The 27,262-nt window shown below is 35.8% G+C and overlaps 1 protein-coding gene across 2 annotated transcripts in view; it reads left to right on the top strand.

The window, feature by feature from the left end:
* KCNN2 (potassium calcium-activated channel subfamily N member 2) overlaps positions 1 to 27,262 on the top strand; it is a 67,462-nt gene that overhangs the window by 9,513 nt on the left and 30,687 nt on the right. For both annotated transcript variants that reach the window (XM_057382717.1, XM_057382718.1), the window contains exon 3: positions 10,800 to 11,218. In XM_057382717.1, the coding sequence (XP_057238700.1) occupies positions 10,800 to 11,218 (419 nt within the window). The remainder of the gene's footprint in view (positions 1 to 10,799; positions 11,219 to 27,262) is intronic.

The following is a 27,262-nucleotide window of genomic DNA, read 5'->3' as shown; positions in this document are numbered from 1 at the left end:
TCCATAAGCAGTTATACCTCAGTTCAGTGGTTTGATGAGTAGCTGTAAGATTGCGAGAAAAGAAGGAACAGCTTCTGTAACAAGTATGTCTATTGTAAAAGTATTTCACTGTAAAAGGCAATTACCTGGACAGGTCTTCACATCTTTTCTGTCATTTAAAGGATGTTTTTACAAAAGGTAACACTGAGACCAAGAGTTCAAGTACTGTGGGAGTAATCTGTGGATTGCTTCGTAACTAGACTTGAAGCCCAGGCTTGCCTATCTTGTAGTCTTATGCTCAGATCAGTCATTTGTTGTGTAAAGAAGACACTGTAATTGCCATCCATCTATGCCTATAATTTTCCAGAATTATATGCCCACTTTAGCAGATGTCCCAAAAACTGCAGTGTAAAATGAATGCCGTGCCCCACAATATGTTCTAATGAGAAACTATTCTTTATGAAGCATTTTATTCCTATTAAAATTGTTTTTTCTATCTTTCATAGCTCTGCAAGTTCTGTGGCATTATTACAGTTATACACTTCGTTTGCACTTGCCCTATAGCTGACCTCTTATGGTAGTTTCTTTCACGAATGCATTAGGAAGCAATCCTTCATTTTCAGTCACTTCACAAAACAAAGATTCATTCTAGTTGGTGATAGTTATACTTTTAAGAATATGATCTTTTGCAACCAGAGAATATAGCATGTCTTTAATTAAAAATAAAAATGGCATAGTGACTTTGTTTCACTCTGCACCATTGCATTCATAAAATCCACATACATAAGAAATCTGAATTCAGTCTGGGAACCTGGAGAAAGACTGAATGTCCAGGTTCTTTGACAGCGTGAAAGAAATTATCTCCTACCTAAACAAATAATAAAAAGTACTAGAAATAATGATCCTGAGCWGTCACTGATAGTATCTAAGTTTAATGATGTTTTCATCAAAATTATTATCRCTGCATTTCTGGTAGAGTATTACTTGTCTTTTTTATGCGAGTCATTCACCATTGAGCAGTGTTTTGACTTCAGAAGAAGCTCTGTATTTGTAAGTATCTAAATTAGTGGCCTCTTTTGAGCATTTCAGTTTAAAGAATTGTTATTATGTGTTCACATTTTGATCCTCAACATCTTTGTTACCATTAAAATATTTTTTCAGGAAGACCTGAAAGTTCTTGAACAGACATTGATACATGAATAAGCTCTATGGTTCTCTTGACCCTCTTCCCCTTGATCATTGAGCTACTCTCTGCAGTAGCAGTAAAATTCYGTTTTTTCCTGCAGCTGCTATAGCCAGATTGTAGTGGCTTCCTTTTTTTGTAAAGTCCATTTTAGTATGCTACCCAGGAATTTTTCTTGGGCTCTACATAAGATGCGGGCTGATATAGCAGAAATTCTCATGCATCCAATTTCAAGTATAATTGAAAACATGCCCCACGGCTGCTGCTACAGAACATGATCCGTATCTGAATGGTGTCATCGGTCAGGTGGCTTCACACTAAGCCCACCTCATTCTTTTGCCCTCATTCAGGATTAGGCTTCATGGTAAAAAACAATAATTTGCATTCCATTGTAATTTTTGMAGTATGATTGTTTAGAATAACTAAAACTTTATGTGGTAGGATAGACAAATACTAAGCCTAATGTATTGCTGATTTAGTTTCAGTACTGTTTTAAGACAGTTTAATGGCAAAATGTTTAAAGAATATATTGATAGAAGACTACCCGTGGTCAGTCTGCCCTTCTCCCCTGTCATTTGGCACTTGGAAGGAAAACAGAAAAGGTGGACAAGGTTGGGGTTTTTTTATATCCAGCCTGYGATGAGAGATGTCAGCTTATCCAAAATTTACAATTCTTGCATTTCAACTGTGACTTTTTTATGTAAGTTGTGGCTGGGAACATCCTGTGTAAACTGCTGGGCATTAGTTTTATTGCTGCTGTGGTATGTCCCATTGAGCATAAGGGTTGTGAAAAAATAAAGCTTTCTGAAACATTTTGAACAATGATTTTATGTTTAAATTGTGGATGATAAGGGGATTGTCCACAATCAGGCAAACGTGTTTTATGTATTTGGTTTCCAGCAGTCTTAAAAAAAGCAGTTGCTTTGAGGACAGAGCATCTTTTACCTGAGACCTGCTGTAAACTGGACAGATTTGATGAAGCTGTAGCATTCAAATAATTATTTGACAGCAAAAAGAATTTTGTGTACTAAGGCCATCTTTTTTTTCTTGGAAAGCAGCTGCAGTCATAATTAGTAGTGATCAAGTAAACCAGTATTTTATCTATTAAGAAACACAGGTAAATACCTGTAAGGAAACTCAGGCCAATATTTATTTAACCTGCTGTTGAAAATTGCCCTACTTAAAGATATTTTAAGTTAATCTTTGAAGCCATTTGAAGACATTACCTGCTTTATGGTTTAGCCAGAAGCCCTCTTTAGGCCTGCATGAGTAAAAGGTATTAAGTACCTGCTTGATTGCTGCCCCCTCAAAATTTTCCTTGCCAGGATGAATTACAGAGACATTTGAATTAGACCAAATGCCTCYAAATACTTGGAGTTAGTGCGTGACTGTATTTAATAAGATTTTTAAACACACAAATACTTCTAACTCCRTTCTGCTTTTCCTTCTGCACAATATACTTTCTCTTATTTTAGTAGTTGAGCTTAAGAACAACAAATACTTGGATTTTGTATTTCTGTATTTGGAGTTGTTTTTAAATGCACACTTGAATGAAGTTTTGGGTTAAACTCTGTTTCCAAGACAATAAAAACACTTCGGCGGTGATGTGTGCTCATCCATTGTCATTTAAATAAAAATTTAATCCGTTAAAAAGAAAAACAACTTTCAGACTTTGTCTGAAATACCTGAAGTATTTATGTCATAAGTAAACACTAGAGGCAGAACTGAGAAGACAGATTCTTGTGTATGTGATGTGCTGTTACCCATCATTTCTTAAAAACATGTTCCTAAGTTTAGAGTCACTGTACTAATTCAGCACAATGAAAAAGTTAGCTCATCTTATTTAGCCTCAGAAACAGGGCTTCTTCCTTTAACTTCTGTCTCCCTTGCAAAAACATTGCCGATTTCTTCAGAAAGCAAATCCTTTTTTTTTTTTTTTTTTTAATTGTTTCCGTTTTTCCTAGGAGTAATGAAGCTGATTATCCCTGAAGAGAGTGAGGCTTCTCTTGCAGTGGCAGATGGCAGTCGTTTTGGGAGATGGTGTTTTCTTTGTGCAGTGATCTGTAGAACAAATTATTTTTAGTACTGAATAAAGAAAAACAAATCCTAAACGAAGAATTGTGAAATAATTTTTTTTAAATTAATAACATAAATATATTTAAATGTAGATTTCTTCCCAATGACTTTTGCATCTGCAAGAAGAATGTAGAATTAAAATAACTTTTTTCTGAGATGCTCAAAATGGAGAAAAACATAGCACAGATAGCTATGTTTCTTATTAATATATTCTGTAAGTTTGTTCTGCAAAATAGCAGATTTATTTTGAAGGAAGATGTGCTGTGTTATTCGTATACAAAGTTTTGAAACTGCTGCTTCAATGCAAAGTTAAAATCATCCTTTACTTTGATAGCTATGTCCATCCTTGTACTACCAAGTTCAGTGTCGTAGATGAAGCAGACCTAGAAGAACAAAAGAATTTTTTAAGAGTTTCTTTTGTTGTTGTTGTTGTTAGAGTTTATTTTATTAGCATGGTTGTTCATTCAGTGGGATCATTCTTTTGTATTTGTGAAAATGGACCTAAGCAATCCATTTACTTTTCAACTTTTCCCCTTTTAGCTGTAATGAAGCTGGCACAGTTGATGTTCTGGTGCACTCTTTCAGCAGGGAGGGTGCTAGGGCAGGCCAGCAAAAGCACAAGGCACTGCAGGTTGGCAGCTGGTGGAAGCTGCAGTCAGAAGAAGGTGTGATGAAGCGAAGTTAGCTTACATGCTGGTAGGTTTCTGGAGGACTGGCTGATCCAAATAACCTTACTCAGTCCTCGAAGATGCTCCAGCCCTCTCATCACTTCGTGTCTTTCTTGGGTGGGTCCTTCTCCAACAACTTTCATAGACATTGACTGACAGAAACTCCTGTTTCAGTCAATTCAACTGAGTCACTTAATGGTTACCCTGCTGCATATCTCARGTGAATGTAGCAACCCTGAGTGGTGGACTTTTATTTATGGAGCTCTGATTTGTTCAAAGGTTCATAAAAATTCATGTAAATAATACCTCTCTGTTGATTACAGATCTGAGGAAGCTCAGCTGTGGTTGTTCAAGCAAGACTCCAAACAGAATTATACTAGGAGATTGCCTTGTGGAGTATCTTTTTAATAATGAAAGTGAAAAAAAAAAAGTTTTATATTAATTTTGTTTAGAATTTATTAGTAATAGTRGGCTAATTAGCTAATTACTTTGATTTTTTAATATATTTGTAATCTTTTGATGATTTCTTCTTTCAATCCATAATTAMGCTTTTCTCAGGGGGCTCTTCTTCTTTGTAGCATTGGGAAAGAAATCCTGATATCTTGGAATGTCTTTTCTGTTTTTCTTTTTCTTTGTAATCCTTGGATTTAAATTCTTAGTACTATTACCTGCATAGAAAATAATGGCATTTTCAGGAATGTCTCACCTTCTCTGGTGCCTGGAGCACGTACATATRTATTGGAGAGACCTTATGAAATGAAACTATATATGTCCCAGCAATTTCTGAGTGCTGTAATGATTATTTGTCATTGTAGGCTGTTGGGGGGGAGGAGGGGGTGTTAAGCTATTTCATAGTTTGGGATGAAGAGTACAGCTGAGAATCTGTCCAGTACCATTTAAGAATATTGAGAATGCTTCTGAATATCTTTAGAGAGAGAAAGCTAAAAAGAATACTGTCAGTATGTGGATTAAACCAGAAAGGAAATATGGGTAGGTGGAATTTAACTTTGTGTGTTCATCTAGAATTTAACCCTGTGTTTCTTCCTTTGATTGTAAATTCCTTTCTTTATAAAAAATGTCCAATTTTTAATAATGATCTAAGGGATAATTACTAAAAAGAGACACAGGCAAACCTGGTGAGAGCCAGGTTAACACACATCTGTGTTTTTGAAATGGTTTTGGTGACATCTGACCTGTCAGAGTAAACAAGGTGTACTGTTCAGATATATTTTAATGTGAAGTTTTTGGTACTGCACTTCTGAAAATATAATTCACAAAGGCTATAAATGCTCTGAGCTTCTTTTAGGCATCCCTTCCTGAGACAATCTTTATATGCAGTATTTGAGAGAATTATTTTGGGCCTGTTTAGCCACCAGGACACATTGACATGAGTTTGCTTTACACACATATTTGTTTACAGCAAAATATTAATAATTATAAATAACCAATTTTGYACAGAAGTGTCAGATTTAAATGTGCTATGCAAATAATAATTTTTGTGCTGAAAGTAAGTACCAGACTTTTAACCAAACTTCTGTTTAAATTGGGCTGTTTCTGACTGGGAGGGGAGTATGTGTGTGTATGCAAGTGTACGTCTGTAAGTAATAGAGCAGTCTGGCTTCCTTGTTTGAATGAACTAAGCATGTTTCATTTGGTAGATAGCTATACCCACAAGACCTTGTGGATTAATTTCTAATGACCTAGTAGAAAGTTTTAATCCTGGATGTGGGAAACATTCTGGCAAATACAGGATAGCCAGTCCCTCATGTAATTTTGTAAAAAACGTTATTTACTCTCCAAKGTCAATAGGCCTTTAGGTAATTTACAGATTTGATTACATGCCTTCTGATGATGTAAGAAAGTAATTTCCATCTCCTAGTTAAAGGCAATTGTGCTAAAGGCTTAAGATAGCAATCTCCTATTGAAAATTGTTTTAAATTATTTTTACTTAATGAGGTGCTGTGGGATAGTAACTTGGCTGTTTGGAGTAGTGAGACAAAAGCAGTATCTTCTTCCTCTACCATAATGTTTTCTTTTTTTTTGATTGTGTAAATGATATTTTGGGTACTACAAATTATAGAAAAATATTGAGTCCAAAATTTTGGTAAGTTATGAATCCCAGAGGCTGTATTTCACTACGCTAAACCATCGTGCTATCAGTTGTTTTATAAAGTTTAAATTACTCCAGTATTTAACCATCTTTAATTTGGATTCTTAAATTAAACAATTGCAACAATTAGCTTGTAAATAAAGTTGATTTCCTTTCTCCAAGGAATGCTTCCAGAACTACAGCTGATGCCACTTTATCACTCTTTGTTGCTTCCTTTTTACTCCTGTATTAATGCATCCCCGCAGTATTACAGTAGGCTGGTGATACATTTCTCAGATTTGTTCTTTTGCCTGCAAAGGCATTTTTAAAACATGACTAGTTCCTTGTTCTTTGCATTCACCAACATTTAGAAAATCAGCTTTTCTGCTTTTGTTTCTCTCCTTCAGGGAGTCTCTGATCCAATTTGTCATTGTGTGCAATCTGTCTRTTTAGAATGTCTTTCTCTTTTTTCCATCTGGTGTTATATGAATGTAACACTGCGTAACACACAAGTGTTGGATGAATGTACACATACCTATATAAATATCCATCCAACTGATATCTATCATATCAGTTATGTTTTTGATATGTGGAATTACAAATATCAAGTTTATTTGAACTTAAAGATCAATTCTATGTCTTACAATCACATACAACATGCTAGAAATACATTACATAATTCCAGGTGAAAATAACTTTAGAATTTTTCACACTAAGATGAGACATAGTGAAGRTATATGAGAGTTCTGTATTTGAAGAACCTTGCAGTACACTGATGAAGTACTTGCATTAGATTTTAACACTGATTAATTGCAAGAAATTTGAGAACGATGCATGAGCACAACATCTGTGACCTTGACTGGAGTTTGTCCTTCTCTGTAAAGTGCAGGACTCAAATCTATAGGAAGGTTTGATCACTCTTTTATTACATTCTCTTTTTATTGCTAGCATTGTTCTCCATTCAGATGAGAGGAGTATCTTGAAATTAATAYATGGTAATTATTGCCAGATTGACTGAAATCAGCTAAGGGTGTGCTCACRTACCCTTTGCATTGTGCTGTTCAGTTGTCCTGCTCCATTCATTTGCAGTCCTCTCTTTCCTAAGTGGAAATGCAGGTAGCCAAACACACAGGCATACACAAATACCTCCATGTCTTCCAGATCAGAAGTGAAGCTTGCATTTAGTCGATTGCATAATTGCAAGTACATAAAATGTACATGAAATCATGTACTAATTTCTGTGTCCTTTTTTTATATCCAAACTTAATTGTTATTCACAGCATGTTTAGAGGCCCGTTCGTGTTCTGGAGCATTTGATGTCCATCATGGCTTGAACCTAGACAAAGAATTGTAACAAAGTCATCCTCATAAATGTGATTTTGAAATGTTARTATTGTTATGAAATAGAAATGTTTGTACTGGATCTGTGGTCTTTTGTGACTTCTGGTGTTTTCTGTCTTTCATGTTTTTGCCTCCTAAATCTTATTATATGACAGCTTAAGATATAATCACTTTAAAATATTATTTCCCTTAGAAGAAATTGTCACAGCTAAGGTCAAGGGAGTTTGATAAGGATCTTCTGCATCTGTAAGCATAACACGTTCCACTGAGAACTGCAGAGAAATTTCTTTCTATGTGGCATGTTAGGATTTCTTCTGCTGACAGGTGACTATGTTATCAAGTATGTATTTCATAATGATGTCTCAATGTTTTTAAAAAACTCAGTCATAAAATAACACTATCTTCTGCAAAAATTGTAAGATTGGATTTTAATGCCTGTGTTTAACTCAGCGTTCTTCTGTTCTCATCTTTTAAATTGAAACAGTACTGAAGGTATAATTTTTCTTGAATTGCCTTTCTGCATATAGATTTTTTTTTTTTAATCTATGAAGAAGGTATGCAAAAATGGAGGAGGAAAAGACCATAGCTTTTTCAGCAGATTTTGAAACTTTGTAGCACTGCCACTTTGACATATATTTGATATGTGTCCAACAACTGAAATATTTAAATCTAAATTTATTCTTTTCTTTGTAAACCCACATGGTGTTTGAGAGATGTGATATTATCTAAATTTTTTTCAGTCACGCTGTTACTATTATTCTGTGTTCTTGGTGTTCTAAATACCTAGATCTCTTCATAACTGAGGTGACATTTCTGTGATCTKACTGACAGCATTTGCAGGCTAATCACAAGAATCAAATGCCCTGGAGCTTTATAGGACTTTGAAAGTTTGGCCCTTCATACCAAATACTGCATTTGTGAAGGGCAGACTTGCACTCTTTTGGTAAGACAGACAGACATAAATTGGCCCTCCAGTATCAATTCAAATATCTGTTATCTCGAGTTTGCAGAGTGACCCCAGCTAAAAGAAACTGTATATGCTCACGAAGCATACATTGAATTCACTGAGTTTTTCTTTAGCCGAACTCAACCCTGTATGTCTTTGTCTCAATAATATTGCAGTGGAGATAAGAACTTATGTCAATGTGGTRACTTGACCTTGTCCAGCTGCCAGASCCCCACCCAACCACTCTTTTGCTCTCCCTCTTCAAAAAGACAAGGCGAGAAAATAAGATGAAAATGTTTGTGAGTTGAAACAGAGGTGGGGAGATCCCTAACTGATTACTGGCACTGGCAAAACAGGCACAGCTTGGGTAAAATTAATTTAATTTATTGACATTTAAAAGTAGAATAGGATGGCAAGAAATAGGCTACCCCACTCCCCTGTTCCCAGACTCAGCCTCTTCATTCCCAACTCGTCTATCTTCTCCTCCATGAGTGATGCAGGGGGTGTGAGGAATGGCAGTCTATCCACGACAGTTCTTTCCTGCTGCTCCTTTCTCCTCACACATCTGTGCTCCTCTGTGGGTCCCCTCTATGGTCTGCAGCCCTTCAGGGTAAATTTGCTCCAGCATGGGACTTCCATAGCCACTAGTTACTCTAAAGAGAATCTCTGCGTGTTAGGGTTTCTTCAGGAAATACCCAGCTTGCTCTGGAGTGGTCAACTCCACAGATTTCAGGGAATTGTCTCCTTTTGCATGGTTCTTTTCTCTCTGTGGGTTCCTCTCTGTTCCTCTGTCTGAAGCACCTCCTCCCTCTTCTTCTTCTCTGATCTCAGAATTTCTAGTGCTGTTTCTGACATTTTTTTTCCTTCACTCCTCACTGCCTGGGGCACATTTTGCCATTTCTTAGCAATGCTTTCACAGAAGCACCAGCTGCTTCACTGTGAGCTCAGCTGTGTCCTACAGTGGGTGCATTGCAGAGCAGCCCTGACCGCTTCTTGCTGACACCATCCCTGCAGCCACTGCCAGAGCCAAAACATTGTCACTGACACCCAGTGTAGTAAGAGGGAGAGAAAGAGCATACAGGATAAAAGCCAGATCCACAAAGATAGACTTTTTTTTWATTTGTTTTGCTCCTTAATATTGTTAACTTCTTTATTTCTTTTAGTATCATTCTAATTATGATAAGGTTAATTAGTGGTTATTGCTTCTTTAAGCAGTTTTCATAGAACAGTTTTCTGAAAGACAAACTGAATGTATTGTGAGGAGGATGAAGAYTTTTTTTAATTTGCTAATAAACCAATACTGGGAAATTTAGCTTGTGTTTTTAAGCTCTTCAAAGAAGGAAAGGGGCAGAGAGCAGTACAGATGAGTTGGGTTTTGGCTGTGTATATATTGTTTAATATGCCAAAAATACCTTTCTTACTTTAGCAAGCACATTGTGAACTTTGCCTTCTCACCCATTATTTTTGTATTATCTAATTTTTAAAATTCTGCAAGGTTTTTTTTTTTTTTTTTTTTTTTTTTATTTTTTTTTTTTTTTTTTTTTTTTTCCTTTTACCTTCTTATTGAACAGCTTTGTTTAGATTCAAACTAGAGTTGAAGTGATGGGAAGGAATGTCTTCTATCACTGACTTTGTATCTTTGTACATACAGGTTATGTTCCTCTCTAAAAAATGTTGTCTATTTGGAAGTTCTTGCAATGCTCTACTCTCAACTAGTGCCAAGTAGTGCTTGATTGACTCTTTATTCAGTAAATTATCAGGSACATAATTTGCTAAACAGTGTGAAATGTTTCAGTACCTTTGTTCCTGGGGGGCATGCTGGAGGCCTTGATTGTTCAACAACCAACATATGGGTTTAAATTTCAGCTACTAGTGGACATCATCTGGCTCCCTGGGCTACTCTGATATTTTCTGGTTATTAATTTTCATATTTTCACCATGAGTTATCTTTCTGAGTCTTTGTGCACCTTCTCAGGTAGTTTTGCATCTTACATTGATTGGTATTGGTGCCTCAAAGAACGTTTGGGTAGTTTTACAGAAGCTATAATATCACCTTGGCTGAAGCATGGATATGTTGTTGAGCTGACTTGACACTGCATCTTAGGAAACATTTTTAATTTGTAATTTAGATATCCAATCAGAAAACACTTAAGTAATTCCCAATTTTATGGCCTTAGAGTAAACACTTGGTTTTGAACAGACAAGGCTTAATGTGTTCAGACTTTTTTTTAATCAAAGATTACAATTAAAAGAAAAAAGAGGAATTCTTAGTAAATAACAGATGAAAATTCAGTTTCATGAACAGTTTAAAATACAGTACATTAAAAAATCCCTTTTGTCTTAACCAGAGCTTTGTTTCCTTTCGTAGTGTTGTAACAATGTCTTTTTATAAGGTGGCATATTTTTTTCTTTTTTTAGAAGTCTTTGGCAGCCTAGAAAGCTATGGTAATTTAAAATGGAATTGYAACAAGTTTTGTTAATGATGTACTAAAGTAACCTTATATTTTATTATTTCAGTTGTTCATGGTGGACAATGGAGCAGATGACTGGAGAATAGCCATGACTTACGAGCGTATTTTCTTTATCTGCTTGGAAATACTGGTGTGTGCTATACATCCCATACCTGGGAATTACACATTCACATGGACAGCCCGGCTTGCCTTTTCTTACGCTCCATCCACAACAACAGCTGATGTGGATATTATTTTATCTATACCAATGTTCTTAAGACTATATCTTATTGCCAGAGTTATGCTTTTGCATAGCAAACTTTTTACTGATGCCTCATCTAGAAGCATTGGAGCATTAAATAAGATAAACTTCAATACCCGTTTTGTTATGAAGACTCTAATGACAATATGTCCAGGAACTGTACTGTTGGTTTTTAGTATCTCATTATGGATAATTGCTGCGTGGACTGTCCGAGCTTGTGAAAGGTAAGGTTGGATTTTTTGTTCAGTTCTTTGTTTGTCTTACTATTTTTCACTCTTGTTTTGTCTTTTAAGTATTGAAATCAGGGGACCTAAACATTTGTTCGAATGGAGCTCCTGAGTCCTTGCTAATTTGACTGTTGGGTGTGTTGTCACAGAAATTGTCAGGAGTAGTTTGCCTTTTAATCTGAAGGACTTTGGCAAAGAGATCTGTGCCCACTGTTTACAGTAGCGTTACAATTTTATTTCAGTGTTGATATACTTTACACAGTGGACAGATACTACAAACTTCTTAAGAGTAGTTGTTGATATTCTGCATTGATACCCATTTTCATTAATTTTGCTTCTAGTATAAATGTAGTGAGGCTAAGATGGAAAAGATAACCAGTGAAAATGCTTGGTTGGGGGGGTGGAGGGATGTATGATTTGAGTTTTATTGTGCTGAAAAAAAAAATTGAAAGAATACTAAATACTGCTGACGAATTGGCAATATCAGTAAAGGGGAATAGGCAGAGCACTTATAGTGATATAGCTCTTTCTTTTTTTTCTTTCCCTGGAAATCAGAAATGCCCTTGAGAGTCAGACTTTGAATTGCAGCTGGTTTTCCAACCTCCCTTTCCCACAGATGTCAGTGTAGGTGCATAATAAATGGCTATCAGTGCTGACTTGAAATCGAATTTCTCAAGCACAGCTTTAGCAAAAAAATAAAAGAGCTTCTGATTGGGTAGGATTGCCTAGGAATATGTGATTGATTGACTCTAAGAAGACAATTAGAATGATTCTCTATGAAAGGTTTCATGCCTCAGACAGCTTTTAGATCCTGGAACGGATTTCTCCTTCCTTAAGCTGGAAAATCATTAACACATTTAAGGCATTTCTGCTGCTGCTTGATGACCATCTTGGTTTTCCTATTCTTTCCATGTCTGTACATTTTAGAATCAATTTAGAGGAGTTGCTTGTGACAGCTAGGTTTGAAATCAGCAGTTAAATCAAGCACCGTTATACTTTTTAAGCTACTCCTTGCATTACTTTTCAATTTGTGACAAGGAAAAATATCTGAACTTATAAAATGACTAGAAAACCTGTTCTTGTAGTTTATTGTTAAAATTTCATTGTATATATGTTGTTTCTCATACTACAGCTAGACTTATTGTTTAAGAATATTCTGAAAATGCCACGTTAAGAAAGAGATGTTATAGTTTCAAAATATTCACCATAGTGGCATCAGTGGAGCACCCTCAATTTTGACTCAATCTATAGCAACTATATTTTCACAAGCTTGTTCTTATTTCAAATGTATCTGACTTCTATGAATTCTCTCCTCTTTTTCTCATGTTCTTCACTTCTTTTACTACCAGTTTTCTTTCAATAGAATTACTGCTCAGGAATCCTTGTTAACTCAGGTGTTTCCCAAAAAATGCCACTTGTGATGTGGCTCTGAATAACTTCAGCATCTATTGCTATCATAGTTACATATAACTGGTTAATGATGATGTTGATGATGATGATGATAGTAATAATAATTACTATTGCTACTAATCTTATTAAATAATCATTAAGTTTTTATACAAGTGCATTCAAAATAATTTGAGAAAACTCAAGCCTTTAACTGTGAAAATGACTGAAAAATACTTGCTTCTGTCTGATATATGTTTTGTAAAATATATTCATTTGTTAGTACAAAGATGTCTGGACAAGAATATCTATTATATAAGTAATACTAAAAATAAAAGAAGCAAAGACCACCTCACCCATTTTCCAGTCAGGGGGAATGAAGACAACGCTCTCATAAAGTTTTGATTTTCTGAGTTTGCTTATTTATATTTAGAAAGTGACACACTTCTTCATCACTGGTGTCCTGGGAAGATTATTTATTTGGTTGAGTACGCTGAAGTCAGGGTTGCAAAAAGCTGAGTTTTCTTCAGCTCTCTGCTAAATTAGTAATGGATTTTCCACATTTTAGTTTGTGGTTGCTGTCCTTGAATTGACTGTTATACTTTAGACAGTAGGCTGAATAGCCACAGACTCTTCTAAAACTGAAGCAAAACACAATACAACTGTAAGCAAATTAAATATAGAAGTGAGTACTAGGTTAACATATCCCTGCCATAATTACCTGCTGTCACTGAAGCCTAGTCCAAGATTCATATTGAAAAAAGTTCATACTATGTTTCAGAAACTCTAAAAGGGACATAATTTGGCTTTCAGAACTAGATACTTAGGTCATTAATGGTATTTGTTCAGCCAATTTTGTGTGTTTTGCCTCCAGTTTTCCCAGGGAATATATAAGTATTTTGCCAAAAAAAATGATACTGGCTTTGGATTCCAGTTACTAGTTAGCCCATCAAAATTATTTAGAGCCGTAACCGTACAGAAGTACATGGTAAGAAAAGTTTCTCAAAAGAAAACCTCAAAACCTCACACTGGAATGCTCTTGACACTGCCATCTGAAGTTAAACATCCCTTTTTTGCGTGGCTGGAGACAGATACAATAGCCTTTCTCTTTATCATGAGAAAGGACAAATACAGCCACTGAATCATTTCTGCTCTGTGTAGAAATAGTCCTCAGAAGATGTCTCCCAAGATCTTTATGGCTTTGAAATGCTTAATGCTTAGTTAAAAGTTTAGTTCACACAAATAAAGTACACTCTTTTCTAACTGCTTTTTATTTTTTTCTTCRTTTTAACTCAAGGGAAGTTTTTCTTTTGTTTTTTTAAATAGACTATTTTATGTACACAAGATGATCCTGAAAAGAAATGCTATCATTAGGAGTGTTGCTATTCCTCTTGATATGATGTATGAAAATATAATGAATTTTGATACATTTAATAGAAATTAGGAATTAGGCAGCAGCCTGCTAGTTTAATTTGATATGGAGTGATTTATATTAGTAAAATTTGAYGGTGTTAACTATTTCTTTGCATGACTCTAGCACCATGCTCTAATTTCTGTTATATAGTAACATTACATATGGGTTTGCATTAGCAATATTTCTTCAGTATATTAAATCATTTAGCTGACCATCTAAATTGGAATGAGATGATGGTGACAAGATATAATAGATTAAAATATTAAAATTTTTGAACAGAAAGATTCTCATTCTGCCCCATGTTCTCAGTGAGGAGGGAAGTCACAGTAGGCAGTGGACATTTACTGTGGAGTTATGTGTGCTTAGCAAAAGCTGTTGCTGCTGAATGACAGCCCAGTATTCAGACTGCTCTTCTACTCAAAGTTAGGTTTTTATTATTGCAGGGAGTCCTGGGAGTAGGAAAAGAGATTTGGAAGCCCTAGATTTCATAGTGAGAAAGGTAGCATGAAAGAGCATCATTATCCATCTCTCTGAAGATAACCTGKGGAGACAGGTCATGGGTTGTGCCAGGAAAGCTGACTGAATAAAGACTCCACTGCTTTAATGGTCATCTGACTGATCACTTGATGTACACTGAACTAAGAGGGGACATGTGTCTTTCTCAGAGCCTTAATGACTGTATAGTTAGCTCCCAGAATGCTAATTATAGCCAGTGACACTTTGGGTTGGTGAGCAAGGTATTTTCCAGGATTGCAGTTTTAAGGTCATGTATGAGGGCAGATACAGATAATGGTGGTGGGCAGTCAGCTGAGTATAAATGGGCTGCTAGGGCTGCAGAGTAATCTAGATGAGGGAATTTGGAAGGTAAAGATGGGGAAAGCAGGAAGTGTTGCTGTATACATCATGTCTGTTTTGAGGGGAAGATTGCATTGCATATCTTCAATGTCTGCCTTCACATTGCCAGTATCAGTATACTGCTGTAATTTTTAGGTTTCATAATGAAATTCTAAACTTTTGTTAAGTCTAACTCAATAGATGTGTGTGTTTAGAAAACCTTTGAGCCACACMAACTGGAACACTTATGAATATGTTACTTTCATATTTGAGTTATGATCCCTACAGACRCATTACTTTTTGCAGTTTCCCATATATATCCTGTTACTGAAAATAGATTGGTGCATGGACATCAGTTTTGTATGTCAGTTAAAATAGAAAAGCTTGGTCTCTCAAGAAAAAGCAAGTGTATTTAGCATTAAGTAATTGAAAAATCTGACAAGTTTGCTTCACTGTTCTGTAGAATGTCTCTTCTGTGAGAAGTGGGCTGCTTTTTCTAGATTGTGTGGAAGGTAGCCACTCTTACTGATCTGGGGGGTTTTTGTGCAGTGGAAGAAGTACAGTTTTCTTCTGAATACCCACAAGGRTATAATTGCCCGTGCACCAGGCAGTATGAACCACATATGCCCACATCATACTGTTGTATGTCCAGAACAGATTGTATCACATGCCTGGCATTTCTGTGGATTTGCAGAGGAGAACTGAGAACAGAACTGGATTTTTTTCTTCTGCAGAAAGCACATTTTTGGCACCACTTTTAGTTCTATTTCTACCTCCCTTTAACTTCTGGCAATGAAGTCAGTTCAGTTTCAGCAGTTTGTTTTAGTCAGCATTTCTGCCTCTTGTCAGTTTCTGCTCTCTGTTCTCTCCTTGTTTCAACAAAAACAAACTCAATCGAAAAACACTCACACACACACAAAATCCCAGCTGTGTGTGAAGGTGAAATCCTTTTCTGCTTTCAGCTCATTCTCATTTTCTACAACTAAATGTCTGTCTTATTTCTTGGAAATCTGATGCCATTATGAAGTTTGCAGTAAGCAGCTCACACATGACAACTGGGAGGCAAATGTTCAGGATTCATTTGATACAAGCAAGTGGATACACTGACACTTTCAGTTGTAATTCATGAAGGAAAAAATGTTTCTTAGCTATCTAATTTCCTCTCCATATGTATTTCAGTCCTTTGCTTGTCTTGAGGACCTTATCTGACGCAGTACATTGTATGAATATTCACAAGGCCACCTTCCAATGGAAATTGCTTTTAGCATTCTTCCTCAGTGCCACTGTGAAGATTCTTGTTCTTAGTTAAAAAAAAGCAGCACAAACCCCCCACAAAAATGTAACAAACAAGCAAACAAAAACCAAAAACAACAAACCAAGCCCAGATATTTAATTTTAACGGCTATTTTTAAGCTCAGAAGGTCAGAGGCAATGACATATCATTTTTATTTTTTCAGTCTCATGACTGTCAACAGATCAAGTAGTGTTTGTGTATGGACAGTGCTGGCTGTTTATCACAGTTCTTTACCTTCCCTTGCCTTGCAGTTCACTGAAACTGAAATGTGCTGCTGGCACCTCTAGGAGTTTCTCCAGTGGTGGCAAAAGTTAAAAGTTAAATACTCAAAACAACAATAAGCAATGATGACCTGTCATCAWACTGACTGGCACCTGTTCTGTGAATGAATGGTTTTGCACACTGAATGTAGATTAACTGTAAATGTTAGGTTACTATTTTATAATATTTACATCTCAAAATAATTAATTGCTAAAACCACATGTAACTGATTGCATTCTTGCTACCAAAGTTATCAATAGACAGTCAGATCCATTATTTTATCACACAGTGAAGGTAACAGGGGAGTCTATCACAGAAGTGCATTGGTGAATGTCTGGCCATGTATAGCCCAGATCCAGAAAAGAACTGATCTAAATAAATAAAATATTCCTTTTCTAGGTGTATCCAGAAGGACTAATAGCTAAATCATGTGGTTTTTTGCTGCTCAAAGACCAAACAGTTATGCACTTTTAAGGGAGAAAGCTGATGCACCTATTCTATTGCATGCAGAATTTGATTGATATTCTTTTAAATCCATATTTTCCTTTCCTTTGAAAATGTTCTTTGTGTATTCTCAGCAAAAGAACTGTTGGAATATAAGTAAGGATATACTCTTCGGTTTGTCTAAGTTATTAGAATTATCCTTGTAAATATGGAAAGCAGTAATAATTGATGTAACTTCAGTGGATATAGTTATTTCTTCACAAAGATACATCAAGCCAAAGTAGATCAGTTTTTCTCTAGTCTAAAAATAGCAGACCCAACTTTGAGGAAGGGAATGCAAAAGACGAAAAGTTAAAAAACAAGCAAAAACCAAAAATCTACTTCTTAATGAAAGAAAAATAATCTGTCAGATTAATCTAACCAGAGAAAGAAAACTTATTTCTTAGGTTAAATTCCCTTTTGTTTGAAAAGGACATGCATATATAACATGTTGTAGATTAGAATGAAGTGGAAAAGCTGATGTATTGTTCAAGAATGGTGAGTGGAGTGAAAACTATTTCTCTAAACAGAAAAGTCTGAAGAGAATGAAAATACTTACAGAGGAGTACTTACCTGCTTTCGGATAAAAAGATTTTTTTTTTTCATTCATCTTGAATCTATAAAACATATTTAAGAAAACAGTCTTTTTTTTTCTGACCAGAACAGATAAAAAAGAAATTTATGGATTTTTTAAAATCATTATTTCATTACTGGATCCAAAGTTACATTTTCTGATCCTCATATTTTTTAATTTGATAGCTGAATCTTTCCTTCCTATTTTAGGCAATATTTTAGACTACTCCAAATATTCATCTTCAAAATGAGTCAAAACTATCTTCAACAGCAATGCTTAAAAARTAGGATCATACTAAAGCAAAAATCAGTATCTTTTCAATTCAAAATATATTTTTTTTTTCTCCAGTAGCTTAATGTCTTTGAAAAATGCACCCTGAAGTGTGGATCCAAGCTTTTCATTTGCTTCTTGGGCAAAGTGAGGAGTATAGACCATAGTTATCACTTCATTGCTAATAAACGGCCTATGTGCTGACTGAACTCTAGCCTTTGATACTGAAGAACAACTTCTACTGGGAATTTACAATTCAGTCCTAAAAATTCAAATTTATAAGGTCCATAAGAGGATATAGATAGCGTTATGGAATTGCACAGTTCAGGAGATTTAGTGRTTTTATGGAAGGGAACATGAAAAGGTGCTTTTTCAGTGTCGTACATGTTCTTTGCTCTTCTTTTCTGTGATTCCCCCCTTTTAATTTGTTGTCTCAATAAACAGATTTTTCTTGCTTGGGTAGTTACTTTTCTTGAAAAGTTCAAAATCAAATACAGTTTTCACTACAGCTTTTCTTGAGATAGTAWGTGATCTGCAACATCACTTAGAAGTAGGAAGTATTGGTGTGTGTCACTTCTGTTCCCCAAAACAGTGATATTATACTAGTTCAGAGCTTAGGCTGATCAATCGAGAAAATTTCTGATTGAATAAAAAATAGAGAAATAGAACATGAATCAACTTGCAGTTGTTTTTTTCTCTAAACCACACTGATATCCCATATTTCTTTTTAAGTTCTGTGATAAAAGTTCTTTCTTGTTCTGTGATAAATGAAATCTACTGGCAAAATTCCCATGGCTTTCCTCAAGAGTRGCTCACAGAATTGAAGTGCATTAATGGAGAATTTAAGGTATCAGAGTGATGTGAATTGGACAAGTATCTGGGGTTATTTAGATTGCAAGCTTCTGGGTCGGGGGTTGTCTTTGAACTGTGTTTGCACACTGCTTACTTACAGTGGTGTCCAAGAATAAYACTTATATGTATGACACTGCAGCACTAATAAAAATAGTAATTTCTAGTGAGGAAAAAAGGGAGCTAACCACTTCTGAAGACCAGTGGTGTTCAGATGAAGATGATACCTTCGTGTGTTGATAGAATAGTTAGTCTAACTGTTCACTTTTGATGGATGCTGACTGTGCTGACAGCTTGTGCTGAGAACACTGCCCAGGCAGGAATTAGCCCCTACTAGCTGGCTCATTTTCCCTGCCTACTTTGTGCCCCAAGTGGAGAAGCCTGAAGCAAGAGCCTCTGTGATGTCACTTGCAGAGGTGAATATATGTTCCTATCAGTTTGGTGGTGGGATCTCCGAGCCCTCTGTCTGGTGGGGTCAGGGAAGTTGTGCTCCTGCCAGGTGTGTGCACAGTACTGTGCTGCAGTCTCACCTCCCGAGCTGCAACAGCCTGGCACTAAAAACGAGTCTCTGTACTTTGTATGCGGTGCTTGTGACGCTGGCCTTAAGTGTATCTTCTGTTGCCAAGCTTGACAGCAAAAGAGACCAGTCCCTAATCTCTGGGAAGGTGCAGTGAAGGTAAAAAGGACTCCAAATGCTCCAGAGTAGCAGGTGCCTGAACAGGATAAGGACACACAGAAATAGATGGTGTCAGACCTGGTGCAGAATCTGTGGAAGCCAGTGGGCTTGGGTTAGCTTAAAATCCGTCGGTGATAGGCCAAAAATGATTGCATCCTGCCTGTGCAATCATGCAAATCATGCCAAGTTGTTGGCATGAGCCTTGAATGCAAACTGAAGTATCAGTATCAGGAATTGTATACAAGCCTGAAAATAGGTTTTCCAATGCTTTTTTTGGGGGGGAGATGTTTTTAAGAGTTTTATTTATGCCATGAATTAACTAAATATTTACCAATAACTTTGACTTGCAAAAGACTGTTTAGGAGGTGAAAATAGCAGTAAAAACCAGTGTATGCTGTCTTTCAAACAGTGAAACGTATTGCATAAACAAGATATTATATCACTTAATATAAAGAGAGTGGGATTCGGATTGCAGGTATGCCTGATTTCACCACTGTGTGTCCCAGTCTGAGGAGTKCAATGGTATATTGGTCACCAGTGCTTATTTTGTTATGATGACATTGGAAAGAAGGCCCCTGGACATGTTAAAGAATATTCTTATGGATTATAAACTTGAGTAGAAACAAGTGTAGTTCCATAGCATTTGTTTTGTCTCATTAGACATGTTGCATTAAAAATATCTTGAGTTGTAGGCATCTTTGAAGTACAAGGCAGAAAGATTTAAAATAGCTGGGACTTGAAAGTGGTATGTAAGACTGAATAAATGAACTTAATTTGTCAAAGAACAGGATTTTCTATAAGACTGGATCACTAAAACTGCCCTGCAATCCAAGTACTTTCACTTACTACATCTGTAGTTCAATTCCCTTGCCCGTAATGCCATGATTCCCCCTTTTGCAGTAGATTATTCATGCACCTTCAGTAGGTGCAAAGAGACTCTAGGCAAGGTACATGCAGCTTGAACGTGCAAAGCAATTTTTACTTGCTAGTAAGTAAAACACCCAAAAACTGAGCTGAAATTTGGTGGACTACTAGACTAAACATTAGGACACTCACTAGCCCAGTAAGACACCAAAGGAGACTGTGTTGGCCAAATAGAAGTGACCTGGGCAGAGAAGGTCTGTTCTTCATAGCTCTCTTCATGCTGCTGCATTCCCACCTGTTGCCATGCTGCTGTGGTGTCTTCTCCAGATATATTTTCTCCAGATATGGATGGATTATCCTCTGAGCCTCCAGTTAGAGCAATGATCTTAACTGACCCTCTTTTGTTGTCAGGTTTTTTTGTTTTTTGGTTATTTTGCTTAGGACCTTTGCTTTCGACATTGGGAATGACCTTGAATTCTTGAGCTACAGACCATACTGATTGAATGCTGATGGGATGCTGATTGTATAGCTCTTGCTGGTTTATTTAGGAGTTAGCAGTTCTATGATGCAGAAGTGTCATTTTTTTGTAAGACTTTAACCAGTGCCTACTTATTATCTGTAAATTCTGTTTTAATAAACACAGGAGACATGTAGCAGAAGGACCTTGTCTTAGTTTAAGAAAGAGACATGAGCCAGTCTGTGTTTTAGCTGTCATGTATGGCCTGGATTCATTGTTTTAATGAAAAAAAGCATCAAAGAGTCAAAACACTTTGTTTCCTTAGCTGCTACATAAAAGTTAAATGGAAGAATATAATTTTGAAGGAGAAACAATATTTTAGTCCTATTGTGACTTTATGCTGATTGAGGGAAGAGGAGTTTGGCTGAGCGTGTTTTCCATTTCTGGCTGTCCCCCCTCTAGTACRTATAGGGTGGATACAGGACATGAGTTCTAAAGGGGAGAAGCTGCTCCCCTGGCCAGCTCTGGCAAAAAGAACAGCAGAGCATGGAAGGTTTTGGTTACAATCAGTTGTGTCAGCAGGGTCAGTTGCTTTGTTTTGAATGCAGTAGTTGTTTACAGTACATCTGAGGGAGAAACTTGGCCATGGGTTTGTAACAGATGCTACAGCAACTGCTATGGGGTAGGAAAATGTGGAGTTTGGAGTCTGGTGCAGGTGCTGTTTGGAAGTGCAACCATCAAGCTTCAGTCTAGCTTTTGGTAGCTACAGRAGGATGAAATTAACCTTTATTCCATGTCCTTCAATCACTGCATTCCTTGTTGTTATTGAATAACCTGAATTTACCAGTTTGTAGACATTGTATTGTAATTGGCTTGATCTGAGAATTGTCCAGAATATTTTTCWTTTTGACTTTAGGGTCAGTTCAGAAGCTGTACTATGTATTTTTGGGCAGGCAGTAATACATGTAGAAAACAACTTTGCAAAATATTTACATTAAGGAATAGCCTTCTAATAAAAATGACGTATCTTTTCACTGCATTTCAGAAGGAAGATACTTGATGTTCTAACTCCTTGAGTTGAAGGTGACCTCTTATTATTTTATACTAAAAAGAATGCAGTAGATGTAATTTGCAAAGCTTCTCACAATCTGAAATCAGAGATACAACGTTCCCTGAAACTGAGCAGAGATTTCAGATCAAGTATTCATGCCCAAATGTCTTTTTTTTTTTTTAACTCTGTTTTTAATCATTAATCTTTCCAGAAAACCATGATACACCTTCAGACTAATGAGCTTCTAAAATTGTAACCCTGACTGTTTAAACTTTGATGTTAAATTGCAGTCTTTGGCAGTAGATTCTTTCCAAGGTGTTCAAAGGCAAATTATATGTTACATTTAGTTAATTGAACACCAAAGATACTTGTCAGCTCTCAGTAATGCATGCTGCATTAATTTTCTTCCTTTCCCAAGCCTACAAGGATTAAACAAAAGATGTTCATGATCATTCTTGATAATACTGATTTTACAATGGTGTTTGCTGCTTGCAAGCAGATCACATCAGCTGTGTTCCTTGTTCCTTGTGTGCTGGGAGGCAGCAAACCTAGTGACGCAGTGAGTGCACCATAGCAGGACACTGCTGTCCTTCAGTGATTGTATTTCTGATGTGGAGCAYGATTCCTCCTGGTTTTTAGAAAATGAGACCTAGCACGGGTAACAGGACAAGAAGCAGTTGCTATGTCCTCGTCTAGTGTCTGCAGGAGACACAACAATCTGTACCAGGAGCTGCACATTCTATTGTTTTATTTTCATTTTTTCAAAGGGAAATAAAAATTTAGACTAAAATAATGTTAGCATGGTTTTAGTAGGATCAACCCTAGTACTCCTTCTTATTGAGGTAAGTGGCAGTAGCATTTTTGGTAGTATAGAGCAATGAAGTGAAGGTTTGAATATACCAACAAAAGTATCCTAAATATATACAAATAAGTGGTAAAGTCACAAAAGCGATAAACAGGGCAATTTGTTTTAGTGGCAAATTGCATTACTTAATGGCATAGAAGGTGTTCTGTTTGTGAAAATAGAGAGCATGAGCTAGAGAATCCAGCCTACAATTCTGTTGTGACCTTGACCAAAGTCATTTAAGCTCTTTGCGTCTCCGTCATGCACAGAATTATGTTTACTGCTATTGTTTGGTGTGATGTCCTTATTCTGAATAACAAAATTGAATTGAACTTAGTGAGCAAAGGATTCGGATAAAGTGTGATTGCAGTGCTGATGTTTTATGTTATTTCAAATTAGTGTACAGGTAGAGATGCAATGTAGATATCCTCATTCTGAGCAACAAGGTGAGAGGTATGAAAATAAAGGAACTATTAATTTTGCATGCTTGCATTTTTCTTTCTCATGCTTTTGGGAAAGATACTTRGAATATTTAAGCCATTCCCTGCTGAAGTCTTTGTGGCTGTATCGCAGCTCCAGACCTACTTCTCCAGTYGGGACTCTGGAATCTGGAGGACAGACTGACTGAAGCTGTACACCATGAAAAAGAAAGACTATGGATCTCATGTATTTTCCAGGGGTCTTCAATCCCTATAGTTGGASTTCTTTCTCCTCTTTCCCTTTAGAGGAGTCATGACTGAATTTCTGGAACTCAGAGGGTGCTATGTAGAGAAAATCAAGATGTTTTTCTTTGAAACACGAAAGATAATTTTTCTTCTAGTTGCTTCATTTTTTGAGTTCTCTAAAAGGTAATACTCAAATGTAGTTGAACTCTTAAAGGAAAATTTTTCTGTGTATGCATCTGTCTGTCTATCTATCTATCTATCTATCTATCTATCTATCTATCTATCTATCTATCTATCTATCTATCTATCTATCTATCCATCCATCCATCCATCTGTCTATATCTATTTGCAACATCTGCTTGTTCCTAAATTTTTATAATAAAAGTTTTTGTAGCTAGAGAGATACAGCTTAGGCATAAAGTGTCCCATACTTTACTCAAATGAGTCAAACATCTGCAGTTTAGTGTTTAGTTTTACTCTTTCTTTTCCAGACCAAACATGCTGAGRTCTCAGACTTGTTTCTTCAATTCTTTAATGTCATGGACTTTTGCYAATGGAATAAAATGTCTTGACCTGCAAGAAAGTTTTCATTACTCATTTAACATKAGGGGGAAAAACGCTGAAGTAAATAGTCTCTTTTTAGTTACTTCTTGTGATGCTTTAAAATTGTAATTTCAGATACTGTTTATGAAGCAGACAGCTGGAACAGTTAAAATACCAGAAAAGTTGTAGCTCTCCAGTCACATTGGTTCTTAGAAATGCCTGTGACTTTTTTTTTTTTTTCCAACTGGATTGATTTTCTCTTGTATTTGTAAAGTCTTGCAAGTCAAACAAGTGAAAGGAGGAGGCTTAATAGCTTCTTTAGGACACAGTTCCTGCTAGAATTAGACCTGCTTGTGCATATTGCACTTGCCTGTGTTTGTCCCATCAGTGGACTCATTTCTAGGGCTAAGAAAGCACTGTAAATCAAATTTCAGGTTTGTTTAACATTTCATATTCCAGCTKATTGGTGCAGTTTAATACTAATTATGTTGACAGCCTTTATGAAGCATTCAGCACTCTGAGAAAGGAGTACTTAGTAACACTTCAAAATTAAATCTAGTTTTCATAGCAGGCTGGTATAGATACAGAGAGCAGTCCCAAAGTCAAATGTTCCCATTGTGAACTAATCCTTAGTAAAAAATGACCCCTGGTTATGTGCTTGCCTGTCTAAATCTTGACCAAAGAACTGAGTTGAAGCATGAAAGTCACACAGGTGACTCATGTATCTTGTGTAGGTTTCACATAGAATTTGACAGTAGTGTAAATAATAGGCATGAGATAACTTCTGGGTTATTAAAGGATTTTTCCAACATGTTCTACATCTAGACTCTAAGATGCATACTTCAAGTTTAGATAGTGCAAAAGGTAAGTTCTATTGCCACACCATCCAGAGTACTCCCCTCCATTAGAAGCAGAGTGAAAATTCATATCTGGGTTTTTTTTCTTAAAGTGTTACCTGCTCAAGTTCCTTCAGAGAGCGGAATTTCATTCTTTCTTCAGGGTTTCATTGAAAGCAGAACATACAGTCAGAAAATCTTGAATAGAGGCCAAGACATCAGTCAACAAAATGGTTTGGTAAAAAAGAATTTATCGTAGAGAGTATTCTGTCATGTTCATGGCCATTAGAGAAAATAGTACAAGATCCTTTGTTTTTGGGAAATGTTTGTCATTAAAATGAGAATGATCCCTATGAAAGTTGTTTTGTCCTGAAAGCAAATGGCAAACAAACTGAAAATGCAAAATTATCACAAGCAAAATGCCTTATTTTAGTCTTTTTAATGACAAAAGTGGGGAGAAAAGCACAAGGTTCAAACTTTGTATAGTCTCACACCCACAGTATTACAGAATTTGGTTGACAACATGCCAAGGCCTAAAATAGAGCAAAGAAAATCATAGTTGCATCTAGCATATTTAACATATTATGGTGAAGGTCTCCTAAGCCTTTTCTTTTTGGTTGCATTTAGGTGGGCAACACATCTGTCTTCAAATGTGACACTGCAGAGGTCTGTATAAGCAAATGAGGATGCTCTTCCTTTATTTCCATCAACAGAGTAAAGTACTACATGTAGCTGTATTACATTTTTTTCTAGCCTGTCTGAAATTACGGTTTTCTCTCCCCTCGCATTTGYCTTGAGAGCCTTGTGGCAGAAATCCATCCCGTAGCTGGTCTGTGTAAGCTCACTCGACTGAAACACATGCAGTAACAGTCACAGGAATGTCTTCTGATAGATAATCTTCCTCAATCCCTGTAAATAAACATCTCTGCATTAATCACAAAAGTTTGCTCCAAAGTATTTTCCTAGCCTTCTAATTGGTTTGATGAAGAGAACGAAGTTTTAAAAGGGAAAACTGTTTTTTTTCCTTGAATATTGACAATCTCATGCTGAAGTATCATACATAAAAAGTAAGTGGAAAATATTTGTGTTACAAGTGCTTCTTTGTTTCATTTGCCGTATAGCAATATGTTTTGATACTTTATGTTTCATAACATTAAATGTAATAATTGCCCCCACTACTTTGTTAATGGATTGTTAGTGAGATCTAGTACGACCTTCAGCTCACTCTCAAAAGTACACACATTTAGGGTTAGGAATCATCTTTAGAAATATTCAGTAAAATCTGTTTAGTTTCAAGCAGTATGAATTTTAGAAGCTAAACTGTAAACACCAGTCTTTTTTATAAAAGAAATTAAAATATGATCAAGCAGTAAGTTCAATTTAATTAATTTAAGTTAAGCATGTAACTCCAGCAGTGTTCCCAAAACAGGGACATTAGATTGGCACACTCAATAAAACTTGCACTGACTGCAGGCTTCTGCTCTCACCCAAACTTGTTTTTTTAAAATGTTTACTTGTAAGATGCTCTTCTATCTAAACCATAAATTGGAGTTTTATTCTCCAATTTATCCAGAGCATACATTTTGATGAATCTGGTATTTTGCTTTTCAGTCCTAAGGGAAAGGAAATTGGTTTGGGCATGTTATGTTTTATGTTTTATTATGTTATGTTATTTTATTTTGTTGTATTTTGTTTTATTTTGTTTTGTTATGTTTTATATTGCTTTGTTTTGTTTTGTTTCRTTTTGTTTTATTTTGTTCATCTGTTCCCAGTGTCAATTACACTCGAGAACTTGCATTCATTGATAAAATTACTGATACCCTAATAAAATTTGGACAAAAACCCCCAACCAGCCGGCTTTATGGCCATGAGGCTGTACTTCATTCCTTTTTATAGAAGGCAATACATTAGCTACAGAACTAGTAATTTCTGTTACGATAAATTAAGTTATTTCCATAAGAGAAAAATATCTGCAGAGTGCTYAGTTTGTCAGAAAGTCTTCTTGAAGAATTCATCATAATCTTTATTGTATAATTTCATTTTCTCCTCTATTATTGCCCAATAGAAGGTTGACTTTTACCTAGTTCTACCATTTTGTGTCAGAAAAAAGGTAGGTTTCATTTAAAGTCTGTCATGATTAATTCTATTTCTCTTTTCTAAAACACCTGTTTCTGAAGTTTTTCTTCCACAATCTACTTTAGAAATATTTTGAAATCTTTAGAAATCAGTTGATTCTGATAATCTCAATTAAGGAAAAAAAAATCTTTTCTCCTTCTGAGGGGGGCTTATGTATAAAATAGTAACATGGTATCTCCAGAGGAAATGCAAAATGCAAGTTAAGGGAAAATTTTAGAACTGTTAGAATTAGTTGCAAGTGAATATAATGAATGATTCACAGTAGWGCTCATTAAGAAACTCTTTGATTTTGAATGATTCATATTTCTATCACAACAGAGCTTTAACCAGTATAGTTGCAGACCTCAAAAAATTAAAGCAAACTTTAAAAATAAAAATCCTTCTTATTGTAGTGATACATTTTAAAGATTAAACTGTGTAAAAATATGGCTACAGAAAGGAAATATGCATGCATATATTTTAAAATAATACTTAAAAGTACTGAAAAATAGGACTTTTCCCTCAAGCTTGCTTGTGTCACTTCAGTTGCCTTCTTTCATATTAATATATTTTATTATTCTATTAACTGCATATTTATAGTAGCTTCTTTTGCAGAACAAGTTCT

Source organism: Malurus melanocephalus, unplaced genomic scaffold, assembly GCF_030028575.1.
Source record: "Malurus melanocephalus ecotype Western Australia unplaced genomic scaffold, MMel_1.1 scaffold_582, whole genome shotgun sequence".
Lineage (NCBI taxonomy): Eukaryota > Metazoa > Chordata > Aves > Passeriformes > Maluridae > Malurus > Malurus melanocephalus.
Note: the sequence above shows the minus strand (reverse complement) of the source record. Positions and strands in the feature narration are given on the sequence as shown.